The 18,584-nt window shown below is 44.2% G+C and overlaps 2 protein-coding genes across 6 annotated transcripts in view; one reads left to right on the plus strand and one right to left on the minus strand.

Moving 5' to 3' along the window:
- Nucleotides 1–209: 209 nt before the first annotated feature.
- PLA2G7 (phospholipase A2 group VII) overlaps nucleotides 210–18,584 on the minus strand; it is a 26,940-nt gene continuing 8,565 nt past the window's right edge. Inside the window, exons 1-12 of one of the 5 annotated variants that reach the window (XM_014522075.2) lie at nucleotides 18,167–18,245; nucleotides 17,166–17,276; nucleotides 14,645–14,823; nucleotides 9,639–9,795; nucleotides 8,688–8,781; nucleotides 8,005–8,073; nucleotides 6,258–6,405; nucleotides 4,388–4,501; nucleotides 4,057–4,148; nucleotides 3,470–3,631; nucleotides 1,072–1,220; nucleotides 210–548 (exon numbers count right to left, since the gene is read on the minus strand). In XM_014522075.2, the coding sequence (XP_014377561.1) occupies nucleotides 436–548; nucleotides 1,072–1,220; nucleotides 3,470–3,631; nucleotides 4,057–4,148; nucleotides 4,388–4,501; nucleotides 6,258–6,405; nucleotides 8,005–8,073; nucleotides 8,688–8,781; nucleotides 9,639–9,795; nucleotides 14,645–14,743 (1,197 nt within the window). In that variant the 5' untranslated portion in view covers nucleotides 14,744–14,823; nucleotides 17,166–17,276; nucleotides 18,167–18,245 and the 3' untranslated portion in view covers nucleotides 210–435. The other 4 variants (XM_014522074.2, XM_006028220.3, XM_014522073.2 and 1 more) reach the window with 4 other exon arrangements.
- IMP3 (IMP3, U3 small nucleolar ribonucleoprotein) overlaps nucleotides 18,318–18,584 on the plus strand; it is a 3,813-nt gene continuing 3,546 nt past the window's right edge. Inside the window, 1 exon segment of the mRNA XM_025209589.1 lies at nucleotides 18,318–18,584. Coding sequence (XP_025065374.1) covers nucleotides 18,403–18,584 — 182 coding nt within the window. The 5' untranslated portion in view covers nucleotides 18,318–18,402.

An 18,584-nucleotide genomic window follows, 5' to 3' on the forward strand; every position in this document is an offset into this window, starting at 1 on the left:
TACGGTGATGTCTTGCATCTTCAGTTTGAATTCAGCTGGAAAAATACGGTGCCTTTTTTGGTTGAAGCCATTTTATACTCTGCTGTCAAGTTGTGTGTGGCTATCCTGTCCTTCCCTTCCTTCCCCCTTCAACTTTTTCCAGGCATTGAATAACTAGCTGCTTTGCCCTGTTTAGATTAGGACACCATAATTTAATCAGTTGGCTAAAATCAATATATCAAGTAAGTATTTTATTGTTTAAAACGAAAGTAAAACCTTAACCTTCTATTCCAAAGTAACCGGACCCCACCTGATGTCACAGTCACTCTCTTGTTAAGTTATTCCACTCCTGACCTCCAAAGGAAGAAGAAAAAATCCCAACAAAACCCTGTAGCCACTTCTGTAGCACTGTTTCTGTTAGTCAAAGTGGTTTTTTTGATGCATGGCAATATTTCATCAGTCTAGTGACTCGGGCTGATCTGGAGGTAGATTGATGTTCGTGCCTGGAATAACATTCTGTCCTTCTCCATTTACAAGAGGATCCCACTGATCAAAATCTTTCTTGAGACCTTTGAAAGGTAGAAATGAAACAAATGTGACCAAAGCAACTACTGCTTGAAGGAACTTCAGAGTTTCTTTAATTAGATTTTATTGATTTCTAAGAGGCTTTCCAAAATTTAGTTTTCTAAACTGGCTTGATTAAATATAGCATCCTAAAGTTTGAGATGCTGTAAAGCTTCTGATCTATTTAAAAAACAAAACAAAACAGAAAAGCCTGAAATATTTCTGAGTTGAGGCACTTTAACCTGGTTTGCACATGCAAGTAACACCCTCCCAACCCCCTGCCTTGTTACAAGGCTGCAGGAAAAGCAGCTGACTATTTAGGTAAAGGACATATACATCTTTGTAATGGTGATCCCAGCAGATGCTGAGAGAATTCACATTTTGCTTTTTGGTTCCTAGAGAAAACTTTATAAATCATTTATTTATAGGGCATGAGAGGCTGAATAAAGATGAAGACCTCATTAACTACATGCAGAACTTGAGAAGAACTGCTGTTTTAAAGGCACAATAACAAATGTAGTTACTTACCTAAATGTTTCTGCAAGAAGGCTAACGAAGCTTTGTTGCAAATATCAATAGCTATATTTGGATCTATTTCTCCTTTTAGCTTGAAAAATTTTCCAACAAACTGACCAGTCAGGAAAGTAAAGTCTGGAAAACTCTGATGTACTGTTCCCCTGTAAACAGATGTGTAGAAGTCGCAGGAAGGCAGTTATACAACAAAAGGCAAAACGTGCAATAAAGACATCTGTAAGGATGCACTCACTGTATGCAAATAGGAGATGAAGGTGTGGACTTGTACTAATTTTGCATCTTGCTATTTCTCATATTAGTTCTCTCCTGGAATATAGGCCTCACAAACATTGCTAAAGTCCTGGATAAGATTTTTTGGGTATGCAACAGAGATCCTGAAGGGCTGCAATAGTCATAGACTCCATAGGGATCCCAAGGTCATCTAGTCCACCCCCCTGCTTTGAGGTAAGAGGTAGGTACCTAGAAAATTCTTGCCATGCACCTTTCTAACCTATTTAAACTTTCACTAAAGAAAATTCCACAACCTCCCTACACTGTCCTATATTTTCCTATTCATATAGGTAAATTTTTTCTTCGTATATGGAAAATTTAACCCAATTATTGACCTACTCCCAATGAGCATGAAGAACAAATGATGGCTGTCTTTCTATTTAAAAAAAGAAAAGAAAAAACTTTTCTGTTTGATGACTTACTATATTCTCCCACTTTCTTTTCTTGTTAAGTAAATGAAAACTCTATACAGTAGTCCAGTGGAAGTGTGACTACGTGCCAGGTGGTGTGGAATAATTGCCTCAAGTGTCTTACACGTGATGCTTCTAGTAGCAAGTCCTAAAATGGGATCTATGATGCATAACTTGTAGGTTTAGTTAGTAAGGGCAACCGCTATAGTTGCTTCCACTGCCCAGAATGTGGTGGAATTACTGTAGTTTAATGGCAAAGGAAGACTGGTGAGCAGTGTGGCAGGTAGTATGGACAAAGAGCTGATGGATAAGCCAAGGGAGTGAATGATCTATGCAGAGCCGCTGGCCAAATGTCCCACTTGGGTTGCATGGTGGGTTGCAGCTGTAACTGACTGTGAAGCTCCCAACTTGGATACAAAAATACTACTTTCCAGGGTCTGGTATATGAAAAATAAAAGCAAAAGCAGAACACATGGGAGTCCATCTACCACAATATGTGCACAGATCCTCACTCCAGAATCATGTTTAGAGCACTTGCTCAGGATGTGGAAGACCCAGATTGAATTTCCTTTTTTATGGCAGGGATTTTAACCTCAGTCTGGTACATCCCAGAGGAGTGCCACAGCCAACCTGGTTAGTGTGTGTGTGTGTGTGTGTGTGTGTGTGTGTGTGTGTGTGTGTGTGTGTGTGTGTGTGTGTGTGTGTGTGTACACGCACGAGTCAATACAATAACTTTAGTCCAGTCATCTTGGAAATGAGTGTGGGTAGACCAGGAGTAGGCAATTATTTGGACCATAGGGAGTTCTGATGAGCTGTTGTGGGCTGGGTCAGCATTGGCCCCCACCCCTCCCCATGCAACAACTTGTCAAAACTTCCTCGCCCCCGCTCCCCGTGCAGCACTGCAGGGGCAGCCGCAGGCTGGATCCGATCAGTTGGTGGGCTGCATGTGGTCCATAGGCTGTATTTTTCCCACCCCTGGGGTTGACTAAGGCTTGACACTGGGAAGTAGGTAGACTAAGGCTTGGGACTATTCCAGCAAAACTCCAATCTGAGCTAGAGATCTATCCTAGAAGAATCAATAACCTGGCAGCCAGAGCACTTGAACCCCCTTTCTTCCACATCCTGGAAGTTAGAGCACTCAGTTGGGCTACTGGGTAGCATGGAGAGGAGTTTGTCTTTTTCTATTATTCTAGAAAGAATTTAGTTGGCTGATTCCAGGAGAGGGTTTACAGCTCAGAATCCCAAATAAATGGAGCTTCTTTCTCTGATTAAAAAGTGCCTAGACCCTGCATTACTTCAGCATTTTACTCTTTTTGTCTAGCTTCGATTGCTCTCTGCACATCTGCTTTCTTTTTTTAAGTACCTCTTTCCAAGTGCTGTAAAAGGTAGGGTATTTGCTGAACTCAGGGCTTTGGATCTGAGCATGAGTCTTTTGCTATATAGCAGGGCTTTACATAAAGCATCAAACTTTCACCTAAGCTGATCTGAAGATGAAAACACCTTCTGTAATAAGTTCTGAGGGTGAGGTTGTAATAATTGGCAAGGCACTAACACACTCATACTGCAGCTGGTGGTAGTATGAGTGTGTTAGTGCCTTGCCAATTATTACATCAAATGTGCTTAGAGTACTGGGCTTTTTTTTTTTGCAAAACTTACAAGTAAACAATCCTCAACTAAAGACTATCATAGGGCTATAGGATTATAATACTTACTTGATGGTGATCATTTTGTTTTGGTTGCCAAGCTTCCTCATTTTCATGACATTAGTGGCCCACTGGAATTTTTCTGAGTTGATAAACAGCAATGGCTGTTGGACCTTGTGATAGACTTCATCGTCTAGTGGCAGCATCCAGGCATCGAAGGCAATACCACATCTGGTAAGAATAACAATCGTATGGAAAGAACGGTCCACATGGTATTGCAGCATGCTTTGATTTGCAATAAGCATGGGCAAGTGGCTCTATATAAATACATTTTTGAGTGGATACAGCGCTTTCATTTCAACCTGGAAGTCCATTTTATATGAAGTGAGAAGACCATTGTTCTACCTACTCATTAATCTCTGATAGAAGTCCTGCCAGAATTTCAGAGGTTCACAGCACAAACCAGCAAATGAGTATTTCTCAAAAAGCTATCATCTGCCTTCTGAGCTCAGAGAAGTAAGAGTTGTTAGGAAGTAGAAAACTACCACTTCTATGAAGACTGTAATCCTGGTTAATACTTAAATAGATAAGATTTCTAATAAGCTAGTGCCTCTACACAAAAAAACACTAGCTTGTTTTTGCATTATGATACTTACTTGAATTTACTTTCTCTGCTGAGCGTCTCAATTACTGTAGCACCACCAAAAGAATGACCCATCCCAACTATCCTGTTAGTATCAACTGAATCCTGCCAAAAAAAAAAAGACTATAAAAGACATTCCTCTCTCAACTATATTAATATCTACATTAAAAGCTTGAGACTGCAGAATTATATCAGCTGTCAGTAGGATAGCTTGAGGGGAAAATTATTAATGCCTAATGTTTGGCTGTTCTGGGGAGATTACTAGTTTAAATACATGCATAGTAAAGCAAATCAAACAGGGCTGTCAGGCTGTTAACAAAATGAGCCCACATCTCTTCACTCACCTTTAAGAGAGTCCAATCAAAGTTTAAGGACAGCAGATTTGTTACTTGTTTTCCAGAACTGATATCAAGAATGAGGTTCAGAGCTCTGATGCATTCCTCTGCTCTCTTTTGCACCTGGACACACATGAAAGTCAGCAACAATTATCATTTGGGATGGCAAGACCAAACTACCAGGCTTTTAGTTAAACAATTAAGAATAAATCAATGGGCCTCAAATCAATAGGACCACATATTTGTTTAGGTAGACGCATGCTAAATCCTGCTCTTAATCAGACTTGATCCCTTGATTGAAAGAAAAAAAAAAAGAGCTGTGCTCTTGGGAATGAGCAGGGAATTTGTTCCTCAGGATTTAAGTGATACAAGGGCTTTGAGTTGATACCCCACTTGGGACTCAACTTAACTGTGAGTGTTACTGGACAGCTTCAATTTGGGATGAATGCTTGGCTTCCCTTAGGATGAGCTCACTGAACTGATATGCCCCAATACAACTTGCCTTGATCGTATCAAAATTGTAAAATGTGTTAATACAGCTTTGGTTTTAAACTAGGCAGACCTTAAATGAGAATTAGAGAGCCCATCTCATATTGTACATATGTTACTTAAAGATTGTTGCAAAGCTCAGACATGAGGTTTTAATATGTTCAGAAAGATGTTTAAGAATTGCTTTCCATTCCTTTATTTTACTGAGCAGGAAAATATTCTCTTACTCTTTTGGAACTAGATTTCTAAGTGGGAGCGACATGCAGCCCCATCAGAGAAGTCGCTAACTGGCAGAACTGTTTGTGGGATACTGGCGAGTTATATCAAGATTTTTAAAATAACAATTATTTGGTGTTTCCAGTAGGAAGTTAGATGTGTGCGTGAGATGCTACTTGTTGCTTTATGGATGTAGAAGTTAACTCGTTGGAACCACCTTCAGCAGAGACTCCATGAAAGCCCTGATCCAGAACTTACTATCATTAATGGAAACGTGTCCACTGACTCTGGGGTTTGGCTTGAGTGAGGAAAATTTCTCCCAGAGGCAACGTCTACACTTGGCAGGTGTGTATGTGTGTGTGTGTGTGTGTGTGTATATATAGATATAGATATATATAGATATAGATATCTCAGGATATTGTACCTGCCTAGCCCCCTTAGTGTGGATGCAGCTTATCATGGCAAGACTTGTGCCTTGACATTGTAATGGGTGGGGTGAAACCTTGTTGGATGAACGCTTCTTTTAAGAGAGTGGAGATAATGGCATCAAAACCCAATGAAAAGGTACGTCTCAAGCCGTTTGAGAGTGTGTGCACACACGTCCCCCAGGAGGGCAGAAACGGAGCAGGAAGCTTCAGGCACAGCCTGAACAAATGTAGCATGACTGAGGAAAAGCTTTAAGGGAGATTTTTTTGGGGGCATGCTGACTGAGAGGTTTAGGTTGGGAGCTTGGAAACTCTCTCTGGCTTGGTTGATTCCCCTTGCACTTAGGAAAATCAGCAACATTGTAAATAGAATTGCATAGAAGAAATATCAGATCTGGTCAGCTCCTCCTAGCTGGAATGACCTGAAAGGCCCTAAGTTTATGACCATTTTCTTGGGTCAAAATAGGGCAGCATTGGCATAATTCAGTCCAGCCCTCACCCCTAAGCAAAATGTTACATCTGAAAACAGGTGTGTTTTGCTGGTATAACTAGGCCTATAGCAGTGGCTTTTACCAGCCCGGTTAGGTTGGTCACAAATTGCAGCTTATGCTCCTGATGGCCATTGCTGGGGTGGCAGAAGATGGTAGCCCAGAACTGTTCCAGGATGGAAAATGTGACCGTTGGCCTTGCATAGATGCTAGCCTTAACCAGTCCCAGAGAAGGTATGGGGAGAATCCCACAACAAACACCTGTTTGTGGCGCAGAGGAAGCTCCTCTTCACCTGCTTTTAGCCTCTGGTAATATATCCACTCCTCTTCTATATCTGATGTAGCCTCTTCTTGTGCTTCCCAGCATGACTTCTCCTTCAAGTAATAAGTTGCTGAAGCAGATTTGTCTCTATGATACAGAAAATCCTTCTGAGTGTGTGTTCACCTTCCTAGTTTCATAGGGTCTCTCATTTAACATCAGTGGTACCAGGATTTTCACCCTATAGCTAAAGAGACTGCCTCCCAACATCCAGAAGTTAACTAAAGCAGCACTATAATTAAATGTAGATAATACAGTTGGAATAGAAAGCGAACTGACTTTGCTCTGCTAGAGTCTTAAAATTAAAAGACCGCAACAGCAAATTTGAAAATAAGTGTTAACATACAATTGTTATTGTAGCTTCTTCTGTCCTTGGAGAAGAAATTCAAATTTTTCTCTTTATTCAGATGCAGAGTTGAGCCATAGGGAAGTAGTTATGGTTTTAAGAAAAAAAATATTATTAGAGGTGTGATATATCAGTGCCATATCGGATCAGCACCAATAAAAGGAAAATTAACATTATTGGCTATCGGCTTTTTTTGGCCAGTGTAGCCGATAATGTTATTGATACTTTCTGGCCAGGACACCATGTGCATGTGTGCAGCCATAGCATACATATGGCCAGAATTGCAGCTGGGCAGCGTGGAGAGCAGCACTTTGCAGGTAAGACTGTGGAGGGGAAGGGGTGGGGGGCAGATTGAGGCCCCCACAGGGAGGAAGTGGAGCTGGCCAGGGCAGTGAATGGGACCCGGGCTGGAGTGGGGAGCAGGTTGGAGCCACAGGCAGTTCATCTGGCGGGGTAGGGCAGGGTGGGTGGCTCCTGGCCACTGCGTGCAGCTCCTGGGAGAGGTATAGGGAGGCACGTGCCCCCTCCCCCCAGATTTGTGTACGATGCAGAGGCAAGCTGCCCGCTGTGGGTTCAGGGCTCTTTGCTGCCTTTGCCCTGGGAGCCTGGCTGTCCCCTGCCCATCCGGCAGCAGTGGAGGTGGCAAGTTATGCCCCCGCTACTGCGTGGGCGAGGCATGTGTGGCCAATGCGGGGCTCCCAGGGCAAAGGTGACAGGGAGGAGAGCCCCAAGCCCACAGCAGGCAGCCTGCATTCACCCTCACCCTGCTTGGCTTTGCTCCTAAAAGTGTCCCTGAGCTTAAAAATGGTGGTGGCGGTGCTTGAACTAAAGCTCACTTGAGCTTTAGTTCAAGCACCCCCACTGCCATTTTTAAGCACCAGGACACTGATCCCCTGGACTAGCTGCCTGCAGCTCCATCCAACACCAACCCTGGGTCTCATGCAGCGCCCTCAGCCCCTGCCCCACTTCTTCCCTCACCATGGGGACCTCTATCTGCGCATCCCCCGCCCCTTCCCCTTCACAGATTTACCTGCAGGGTGCTGCTCTCCACACTGGCCAGCTGTGCTCCTGTAAATCGGTTATCAGATCTGTATCAGCCAATATGCTTGGTGAATAATCGGCTACCAGTATCGGCCAAGAAAATCTTTTATCAGTGTACACCTAAATATTATTTTAGACTTAAAGGACTAAGGAAACTTCTGGAAAAAAAGATTCTCTTGCCATCAGAATAAGTGTTTTTCAAATGTAAGGAACTGTAAGATGTTGTTCAGAGCTTGAAGTTTACTTTGTGAAAAATGCTTGACTTTTTCTGACAGGCCCAACAAGCTATGTACCGTACATACCTGTGCTCTACAGAAGCCACTATAAAACCCTGCGATGCCATCTCGGTGCAGATAGCTGAATACAGAGTCCTGAAATCAAAAGCATGGTCTGGTTATACACACTACATTGCTCCTGAAACAATATCAAGATTGTCTTTGCCCTATACCCAATACAGTTATTTCCCCTTTAAATCACTGGCTTTGTCGTATAGCAGCTGGTTTCTTTTGTGGTGCAAGTCATTAAAGCATGCTTCCAAGTCCCATATTGGATACTGTTACAGTTTTGAGAAACTATCACTGAAACAGCACAGATAGAAATAGCACTCTGCCCCTTCAAAGGGCTTTACTAACATTAAACCTCACAACACCTTTGGGACAAAATTATTTTTATCTTTAAATTAGAAATAGACAACAAAACACCATCCACTGGGCCAAATCCTCAGCTTTTATGAACTGGCATTGATTTTGGTTTATACCAGCTAAGGGCCTGACCCCTTGTTTCTAAACCTGTTTCAAGCAGTTAAAACAGCATGTTTTATCTCTCACAACTGAAATGGCTTTCAAGAAGTCCTAAGAACTGTCAGCCTGATGGGCTAAATTCCTCCATGGTGTAACCACTACACTCAATGAAGTTACATCAACGGGACACTTCTCCCCTTGCAATCTTGCGCAACAAACTGCGTGTTAACCAGTTGCAGAATTACCGGAAAGCTCCAAGTCCATGGGAAAAAATGATGAGAGGGTACTTTTCTCCAGGCTTGAAAGTGGTGTTCCATTTTGCAGGACATATCACTGAGCCTAGATAAAGCAAGTTACTTGCAGTTAGCATTGCATCTCATTCAACCATTTCTTTAAGACCAGTGCTGCCAGCCTCTCTGAGTAGCTTCCTTACTCTACAAGCATTCCCACTGATTGCTGTGGGGGGTACTCAAGGAGAATCCAAGAACTGGAATCTGGTGTTGAGTGGATCTTGTACTGTAAGGCTAATTCTGTTTATTACTAAGCAGAAGCCAGAATTTCATTGGTGGGCAGGGAATTGGCACAGGGCCCATGCATGCCTCTAGTGCTGCAGGGAAGAATTTTCAAGGCTTCAAAGGACAAAAAGCATCCAACTCTCAATGACTTTCTGTTGAAGCCTGGCACCTACCTGCCTTTTACAGATTTGAAAATCTCCCTAGTAGTGTTTACTTTGCACAAAGCTTTTATTATATCCATAGCGCTTGCAACCATGAACAGTTTCAGACATCCATTTGGGCACTACTCAAGTCATGCAGTCAGGATCATTTGAATGTTACTGCCCCACAGTTAGGGAGGTGAGAAGTAATGTAAACATTGGCGATGTATAGGGTGGGCACGGGGCAGGGCGGGGGGGCATGTGCCCCCTGGGGACTGTTTGTGGGATCTCACCAGCTCCACCCCCGTGCCAACGGCAGCACCAGCGGGAGCTTGTCAGCTCCAGCCCTGCCGCTGATGCCAATGGTCGTGCTTGCAGGTGCCCTCCCAGACTCAGGAAGCACCCATAAGTATAAACTCTACATGGGGAATTACCTTGAGCTCCAGCAGTTGTAACCTATTCCTTACATGTGGAGTATCACGGAGAACCTGAGTATAACATGTACCATTTAACTAGTAAAATGAGAATAAACTAATCTTACCAAAATAATATTGCAGAAGTCTCTCCCCTACTACCCGGTACATGTTAAGGAATTCCGAAAGTCCGCAGTAATACTCTTTCCTGGGAATCCACTGTGTTTCTTCACTATTCGGGGTATTTTGTGAAGGATAATACAGACGCAAGAAGCTTGCCTGTGACTGAAGCAAAAGAGAAAACAATCCTGAGAAGAAAGAAAAATCTTCCTGCCAAAGAATTTAAGAAGTTAAAATCCTGCCACAAGTTTTAAGGGAGAGTCCCGTGAAAAAAATAACTAGTAGAAAAGGATCCGCTCTTATCTCAAAGCAATGGCACTGTATTTTTCAAAGAATCAAGTATGATTGCTGGCATCTGGTTACATATTATTCCTTCCTGAACCAAATTGACATTAAAGCATTAATTTCAAGTGGTGTATAGCACAAATTCCCTACTAGTTCTAAGGCAGACGAGGTTCTTTGGGTGAATCTGATATCTTTTATTAGACCAACTTAAATAGTTGGAATTTTTAAAAAAATTTTTAGATTAAAGAACCTTGTTTGCCTATGTCCTTAGACCAACATGGCTACAACCTACGCCCCTACCCTACTAGCTCTAAAATATTCACTAACTTTTTTTTATCCTTATCTCCATATTTTTCAATTCATCCTGTATAGTATCTTGAAGTGCCTTTTCTTCAGTCTCATTGAAGAATGTGACTGAAGATGAGTGCTTATCTTGCGGGGGTCATCTGACCCCAGCAGATTTCCTTCCTATGGCAGGGGGTCTGGACTCGATGATCTTGCGAGGTCCCTTCCAGCCCCCAGTGTCTGAATCATTCAGCATCTGCATTGCCTTCAGACTAGTTTCAGGTAATATGCTCTAATGTACAAGATATGGACTAAGAATGAGGATACTCGGGCTCAATACCCTGCTGTGGCACTGACTTGATGCACAGCTAACACTTTTCCACACTGCAGCTTCCTGTCTGTAAACTGAAGACAGTGTACCAAACCCTACTTGGCTTAAGAGCATCTAAGGGCACTTTTCCATGTGCTCCAGAGATGGGAGGGGTGGCACTTTAATTAGAGCGGCTCCAAGAGCTACTCCACTTAAAACACCACTGCGTCTTGGGTATCAGCAGCCCTGCGCTTAAAAATGGTGGCAGGGGTGCTTGTCCTGAATGTGCTCCAAAGGAGGTCACTACACCCGCGTATGTTCTGCAACAGTCTTATTCTACCTGGGTAGGCATGTAACTGTGTGGAAACTACTTGGAGAAAAACAAGGCAGATAAGCAAGGAAGTCTCTCCTACCAAATAGCATCACAGAAACTCCATTTCTAGGCCTCCCCTCACACTGGTGAATGGATTTGAACATACATCTCCCACCTCCCAGCAAAATCCTAATCAGTAAGTCATATGCATCCTCCTGTTGAATCTGGCCTTCTGGGTAGCCCGCTACAAGGAATTGTGAATCCAGGAGGACAGTGAGCCAGTAGGAGCGCTAAGCTAATTAGATCCAGCTTGACCACAGGGTGACAAAATTAGTGATTTTCAGCCTTTTTGGACTCGATAACTTTTGCCCACTGAGTGGCGCCCAGTTTCAAAAACTAATTTACATATTGCCAGGCTTACCTCCTTGCAGAGGGGCTGGGCAGTGGGGATGGGGTATTGTTCAGGCAAGGACAAACTTGAGCCTGCGCTTATTTATTTACCTCCTCGCTTATCTCCTCCCATGTTGTGGCACCCCATGGTTAAGAATCACTAATTTAGGCATACCTGCTTCCCCATATTAATGTAACTGCAGCTTTACATTAGGGCAACCAAAGCAGAGCTCTGCCCTTGGATGGTACTTTTCAGCTTCACACTCCTGTTCTTGCTGAGGTTTTCATCTGCAGGTGTCTCGAGACCTTTGCATCTTCAGAAGTTTCTCTCAAGCTTGGGTAAGCTCCGTGCAGGCTAGCTACCCAATAGTGAGTCTTATGTTTTTAGAATTTAGCAATCTGGGATTTTAAGATCCCTTTATTGCTGTTCAGTGTATGTATATGTCATTTCATGCAGATTTAGGTCTGCTATGTAATACACGCTGCAGCTACTGAACAGTATTTTTTTTTTTTATTACAGTCTATTAGTTTTGTTATAGTCACGCCTTAAAAAAATTCTGTTTCTTTGAAACAAATACTTTAAACTGTACTTAAATTGTCATCTCTACCTCAGGAGGTCTGTATCTAACCTAGTGGATTTCCTATGTTTTGCATGAAATGGGTATTAGGTAAAGTGGACCAGTAGCAGCAGGGCCTGGAATCTGGGTCTTTCACGTCCCCCTAACAATTGAGTCATACCCCCCCCCCCCCCCCCCACCCAGAGCCCCCACCCCCCCCCCCCCCCCCCCGATCGGCCCAGCTGTTTTTCCTCTGGCCATACCCTTAGGGACTTGCGCACAGTTCCACACCTACCCAAGGTGGAATAAAATCACCACAGGGCAGATGTGGCCATAGCAAAGCTGTCCAGAAGGACCAGACCAGTTGTGCAGGTGGCAAGAAGTCCTGAAATCTGTGCCAAACGCTCTTCAGGCAACTGCATTTACATATGTAAGTAGTACTTACATAGTGGTTGCTCCATGGCTCAAGCACCCACTGAAATAAATTAGCGGGTGCTCAGTACCCATGACCCATGGCTGTTTTTGTTTTACATGTTAGATCTCTGTTTGCAGATATTAAAACCCCCCCAAACCATGCTTTACTGAAGAAGCAGTGCGTTACTTCAACCCGGCTTTGCAGCATCTGTAGAAGTCATGCACTTCAGTGGGGCTTTTTGGTGCTTTTAGCTATAGCTGAATCAGCTATTAGATAAAAGCACCAAAACCCCACTAAAGTGCCTGACACAGACGTTGGGTGAGCCAGGTCCAACTAACGCAATGCCTCTTCTGGGTGTGTGTGGGGCTCCTGTGTTGAGTTTAAATTAAAGCATTGTTTTTTTGGGGGGTGGGGTTTAATGCCTGCAAGCACCCACTGGGAAAAACCTATGAGCACTTAGATTGTTTTATACAAAATAGGCTTTGGGCCAACAGTATCTACTGTACCCTCTCTGTAAAGCACTTGGGCAGCTCCAGATCAAAGCTGTACACAGTTACAACAAAATATTATGAAGAACAGCCTTCCAGGGTATTTCTTCCATGCTTTATATTATTTGTTTTTCCTCTAAAGCCATCTACTCACAAAGTTCCCAAGTCTGTTTGGTCTCTCTTCCCCTCTACTTTTTCATTCCAGTTACTGATCACTCCCCTCTCCAATTCCCTAACGCTGGATCTTTTCATGAACCAGGCAAATTGCCCAAATTACAGCCCAATGCTTTTCTACGCAGACCACAGGGGGGTGCTCTATACAAGCCATTTCATACAACAAAGGAGGTGTGGATGCAGCTAAGAACTGCAGATAAAAATATTCTTGCTTGTTAGTGCACTACTGAATCTGCATCAAACTGTTGAAATATCTTTCTTTCTCATGTTGTATTTTGCTTAAATATATGAACTGTAGGATTGTGTGCAAAATGACAAGAGAATCATTAGGAACTATTTTAAACTAAACCTGTTAAAAAGTTCCATATTGTCTGAAATTTTGAGTTTGTTAGTCTGTTACTATATAGACCCCAACGATCACTAGATAGAAGTTATTTTCAGTTGCACAAAACACTTTCTTATGGCTCTCATGTTGAAAATGTATTTAGGAACAGGCCACAAAACCTTAATTCACGTTGGTAATAATTATATGAAATTACTCCATGGAGGATTACTCAGATGAGCAACTGTTTACAAATGTGCAAAAGTGGTTTGCAAATAGCCCTGAGAGAATTTTAATTATCTAAATCATTTACCTGATAAAGGTATGAGAGCTAATTTGAACCCCTTAAGCTTTATTTCAACTACCCAAAGGGATATGGTGGACACACTATAAAATTCAGAGACAAAAATGTGCAAATGAACACTGTAAACAATGATCATGAGAGACAAATTCCAGCATTTACGGTTTTTTCTGGTGATTAAAAGTACAATGCAAATACAAAAGTGATTGTGTAGGAAAATTAGGAGGCAAGGGTATCTGTAAATGCAAATCAGCATAGTATGGGCTGTGGCCTGGTAACTGGTTATTACCTTTTCTACCTATGCTATTAGACTTTGGAGAGCTCTGTTACATCACTAACCAATGTCAGAGGCAAACAGACACGATTAAAAAAGCAATGATGCTGTTTTCAATGCAACAGAACTGTGTACAATCCCTCCCCTCAACCTCCAAATGTCACTGGGACTTGTGGGGTGGGAAAATGCTGCAGTCAATAGAGACCTCAATGCAAGTTCCCCTGGAACCAATATAGCAGGAAGGATGGAGTTTAAGGCAGGCACTGGGGTGCATAAGAGCTCTGTATGGATTGTCTTTCCTTGACGCATCTCCCTGAGAACAGGGGTAGGGCATACAATTCATTCTACTGGGTGGCAACCTCTGATCCCTATCTATCCTTCCTGCCCCATGAGGAATAGATGTTTTCCTGCCATGCCCCAAAGAATTTGCTGTGAATTACTTTGCTGTTAGCTGGTAGGAGGATTCCCTCAACTAGGATAATGGGGTTGGGCTCTTCAGCTGTATTCAGAGGTGGGCCTAAGCGACAACGTTCATGTTTAGATCTAGATCCAGTTCTGCACTCCCCTGAAGTTTGGGAAGCTGGAGGAAGGTACTTATCTGCCTGTCAGTTTCATATAACATTTTGATCCTAGCATCCACCATATCAGCTCATTAACAGCAATTCTTGGACCAGAGGTGTTACCTGTCTGCCCTACACTAACCACCCAGTGTGAATTCTGCCACTGCTTAAGTCATTAAAAAAAAATACTGTTTGCTTAAGCAGGCTTGGTTCCAGTTCTGAGCAGCAGTGATTTTCCTCCTACCTGAATAAGCAGACCTTTCCATGTAGTCAGTATCTAATACTGGTGCTGGGCTAGTGATTTAAGTGGGGAGGGACAGGAGAGATATAGGTGTCCTACCTGAACGGTGTCATCAGTCATCAAGTCTGTGCAGCCAACAGAATAAGGCCCCTTCCCTTCAGGAATCCTGTAAAACTTGGCAGTGCCCTTGGTTCCCATTTCTTCAGCGCTTTAACAGCCAAACCTAAAAAACCACAACAGACCTTGGGAGATTCTTTTCTTCTTTTCAGACCAGCAAACTGATGCAATGGAAAAAAGAACAGGAGAACAAAGATTCAGGATGTTAAGGTTTGGGACCAAGCTACCAACTGGGGTCCAAAGAACCATGCATGGGAATCACAGATGTAAAGCCAGAAGGGACCATGCTATGTGTCATCGAGTAAGACTTCCTTTACAACACAGATCATAGAATTTCAGCAGTGCAGGGTATTGACTGAAGTGCTGAGGACTGGGGGAGATAGCTGCTTTGTACATGTGCTGAGGGGGAGGATGTGAGCTCTGATTTCCTTGGAAAATTCAACCTCCTTTGATAATTACAGTCTGCCCACTTCAATCAACTCCCTGTAGTTTTATCCGGATTCTTCACTTCCTGTCCCACGGGGCTGCGTAGCACTTATATGCAGCGTCAGATTGGTAGTTTTAAGATGTCTATACATTAGAGGGTAAAATGCTTTATACAGAACTAAAGGGCCAGATTCAGACAGAGGTTATATTGGCAAAAGAGTATAAGCTATAGCAGCAGGACCCCAGTGGTAGGGCACTGGGGAGGTGAGTGGTTAAGATGGTGGAAAACAGCTAGAGTCTCTCCCTCTTTTGGGAGCAAGCAGGGGTTCATGCAAGACAAAAAGCAGATGGTTCTGGACAGAGCTACAGGAGGTTTAGGGTTCAACCATAAATTAAAGCTGCTTTTTGCACTGATGTGCCCTCCCCTGATTATGAGCTGACATATGAGTCTCACAAGGAGCAGGAAGTTGCCTTTGGATGTAGGAGTTCCATCTTTGTTCAAAGCCTGAGAGGAGCATTTTGGAGGGCTCCCCTTCTGGCAGCACAACACCATCCCCTCACACAGCTGCCACGTTTAGTGCAGCTCCTTGTGTCACACGGCTGGGGAGACATCTCACTTTAATCCCGTGCACATACATGTGCATGCACACACGTACAACTTATGATTCTATGAAACTGGGGACTCTATTACCCTCCCCTGCACAGCCCCATCCCAGCTTAGCCCCCATCTCCTTCTGCCTCTTTCAGCCAATGCCTCATTCTGATCCCTTTGCTGCCCCACCTTTCAGCTCCTGATACTATTCTCTCCCCAGCTTCCACCTCTAGATGATCTCTGAATCCCTTCCTTCTGCTCCCCAACCTCCCTTGCTAGTAGCACTGAGATCCCATTGAAGAACTATCCTATTTTCTTTCCACCTTCGCTTTGACATAGAGTAACATTTTTTATAGATATCTAGATATATCTATATCTATCTATATATTAGACATATATATGTATGTATGTATACACACATATACATACAGTATATGAAGTATTAAAAGATGAATTGCTTTATTTTAATTCAGAAGCAGAGTATGTATCATAAACCCCTAATAAATATGTAACCTGTGGTCAGTAGCTATGTCACAAACCTCAGCACTTCAACTGCTTAAAAACAGTCTTAAGTTAGTGTTAGGACATGAAGCACTTTCCCTGTTGGATGTATGCAACTGGATGGAGGAAAAGACAACAAAATTGGCCTGTTTTTTTAAGCTCTGAAGTATTTACAACTTCCTCAACACTGCAGATAAGGCCAAGTGCTCACATGTACCTGTGACCACATACAAACTGCAGGCTTGCTAGTGGTTTGCCTAACGTAGGCTAGAACTTTATCAGCATTTCAGATCATGTTTTGAGTGACCAGGAGGTATATAGAATCTGTGTGTCTGTGCGTGTGACACACATCTCCATAGTTATTTTAAGGGTCGGCCAAGTCAAGTATGCAGTGCTGTCATGACTTGCATTCTAGATCTCAAAATGCTTTCCAGACTCTGATAAACTGAATGTCAGGCTACCACTCTGACAAATCCTTCTTGCTGGATTCTTTATGGTTCTGGTCCCAGTCTAATCATTTCTTCCTCCACAGAAGGAAGCGAAGTAGGTATAAAATACTAACTTCCACTTCTCCTAGCTGTCAGTGATGACACAAGTAACCACACAGGAGACTCATCTCTATTTTGCTAGTGGGGAAGGCAAGGCACAGGAGTGACCTGTCTGAAGCTCCACAGACTCTGGCAGGGATGGGAATGCAGATCAGCATTCCTGTCCTCTGCTCCTGTGCTTGAGCCCAGCCGTCATCATCCCTAGAACAGTGTCGCACTCTGTGCTGAAGAGAACCCAGGCATGTGAGGCCTGGCCCTGCAGCTGCTCTTAGGCAGGCGTTTGCAGGGATGAGGAGGTCCCGTAAAGGCGGAGCTGGGACATAGAAATGGCATAAAATCCTACTTCTTTTTCTTTACTTCCTGCAAATGAAATATAGCTGAGCCCACTGAAGAATGAAAATGAAATATCGCTGAGCACACTGAAACCCATTCTTACCTACTAATTTTGTTTCTCCAGATCTCCCTCTGTCAGTCCAGAATGCAAAAGTAAAGGAAAATTTGAAGGGTTCTTCTATTAATGTTCCTCTTGCTTTCCCAATGTCATGACCTTTGTTAAAGAAAATAACACAAAAGCACGTGAGCAGCTAGTATCCAGGTCTGCTTATTTGTATTGCCTTTTCAAGGGTGGGGTCAAAATTAGGAGATGACTTGAAAGTATAGTTCAGTTCCCTAAGTCCTTCAGAGCTTGCTTTCTGCAGTCTGTCCCAAGTCAGCCAATTATACTGGCTGGCTCCTGGCGACAGGAATTCCTGATTCCCAAGGAGCCGACCTGAAAACACGTTTTTCACACAGGCGTAATGCCTTTCAGACCGGCCATTACAGTCCTGAGAACTAGATTCTGTCTCCTGTGAGGCACAAACCACTGAGGTCAGGCAACTTAATGCTGCTTTGGAATAACCTAGGATAACAAGTCAGGCTTCTGCATACTATTTTGCCTATAGTTTCCCAAGTCTGTCCATAGGTCATGGCACAGACCTAATTAACTGCAGCCCAGAGCACCAAGTACGCTGACCTGTAGGTGACTGCCAGCAATCCGTAGCGCAAGAAGCGGACAGTCGTTACACCCGACTGGCCCACACTACACTGGGAATCCCTGCGGGAAGCTGGGTGCTTTCTAGACACTGTGTGCACCAGCAGTAGCATAACGCAGGATGCTGCTGCTACCCGGGGCACTGGTCCGAGCTTGACATGACTTACTGCCTAGTTCGCTTGCAGCCCCAGCCAAGAAAACGATGATGGCAAAATGACAGAGAGGGGAAATACACTTTGGTCTCAGCCTAAAAAAAACGGCTCACAAAACCAAGCACCCCGGCCTGCAGCAGGGCGGCCGCGGCAGCGTGCAACGTCAGCCCAGGGTCGAGACACCCTGCCCCAGAAGCCCACCGCCGTCGGAGCAGGGGGAAGCCCCGAGCACACCTCGCGCGGAGAGCAGAGAACCTGCGGGGGAGGCGCCTGCAAGGGGCGGAGAGCCAACGCGACGTCACAGAGCGGGGCCGAACAATGCGGAACGGAACGCTTGACCGCACCGTGACGTCACAAAGGGGAGCGGCCAATGAGAACGCAGCCCCGCACCCGGAACTGGAAGCGCTGGGCGCAGCCACGTGGCCGGCAGCGGCGACCGAAGCACCCAGACCCGGACTCGGACGCAGAGCAGCAGCAGCAGCAGCAGCAGGATGGTCCGCAAGCTCAAGTTCCACGAGCAGAAGCTGCTGAAGCGGCTGGACCTGGTGAGCTGGGAGGCGGCGGGCGGCGGCACGGCGGAGCTGCGCGTGCTGCGGCGCTACCGGCTCCCGCGCCGCGAGGACTACACGCGCTACAACCAGCTGAGCCGCGCCGTGCGCACCCTGGCGCGCCG

This window comes from Alligator sinensis, unplaced genomic scaffold (genome assembly GCF_000455745.1).
Source record: "Alligator sinensis unplaced genomic scaffold, ASM45574v1 scaffold1156_1, whole genome shotgun sequence".
NCBI classification, from domain to species: Eukaryota; Metazoa; Chordata; order Crocodylia; family Alligatoridae; genus Alligator; species Alligator sinensis.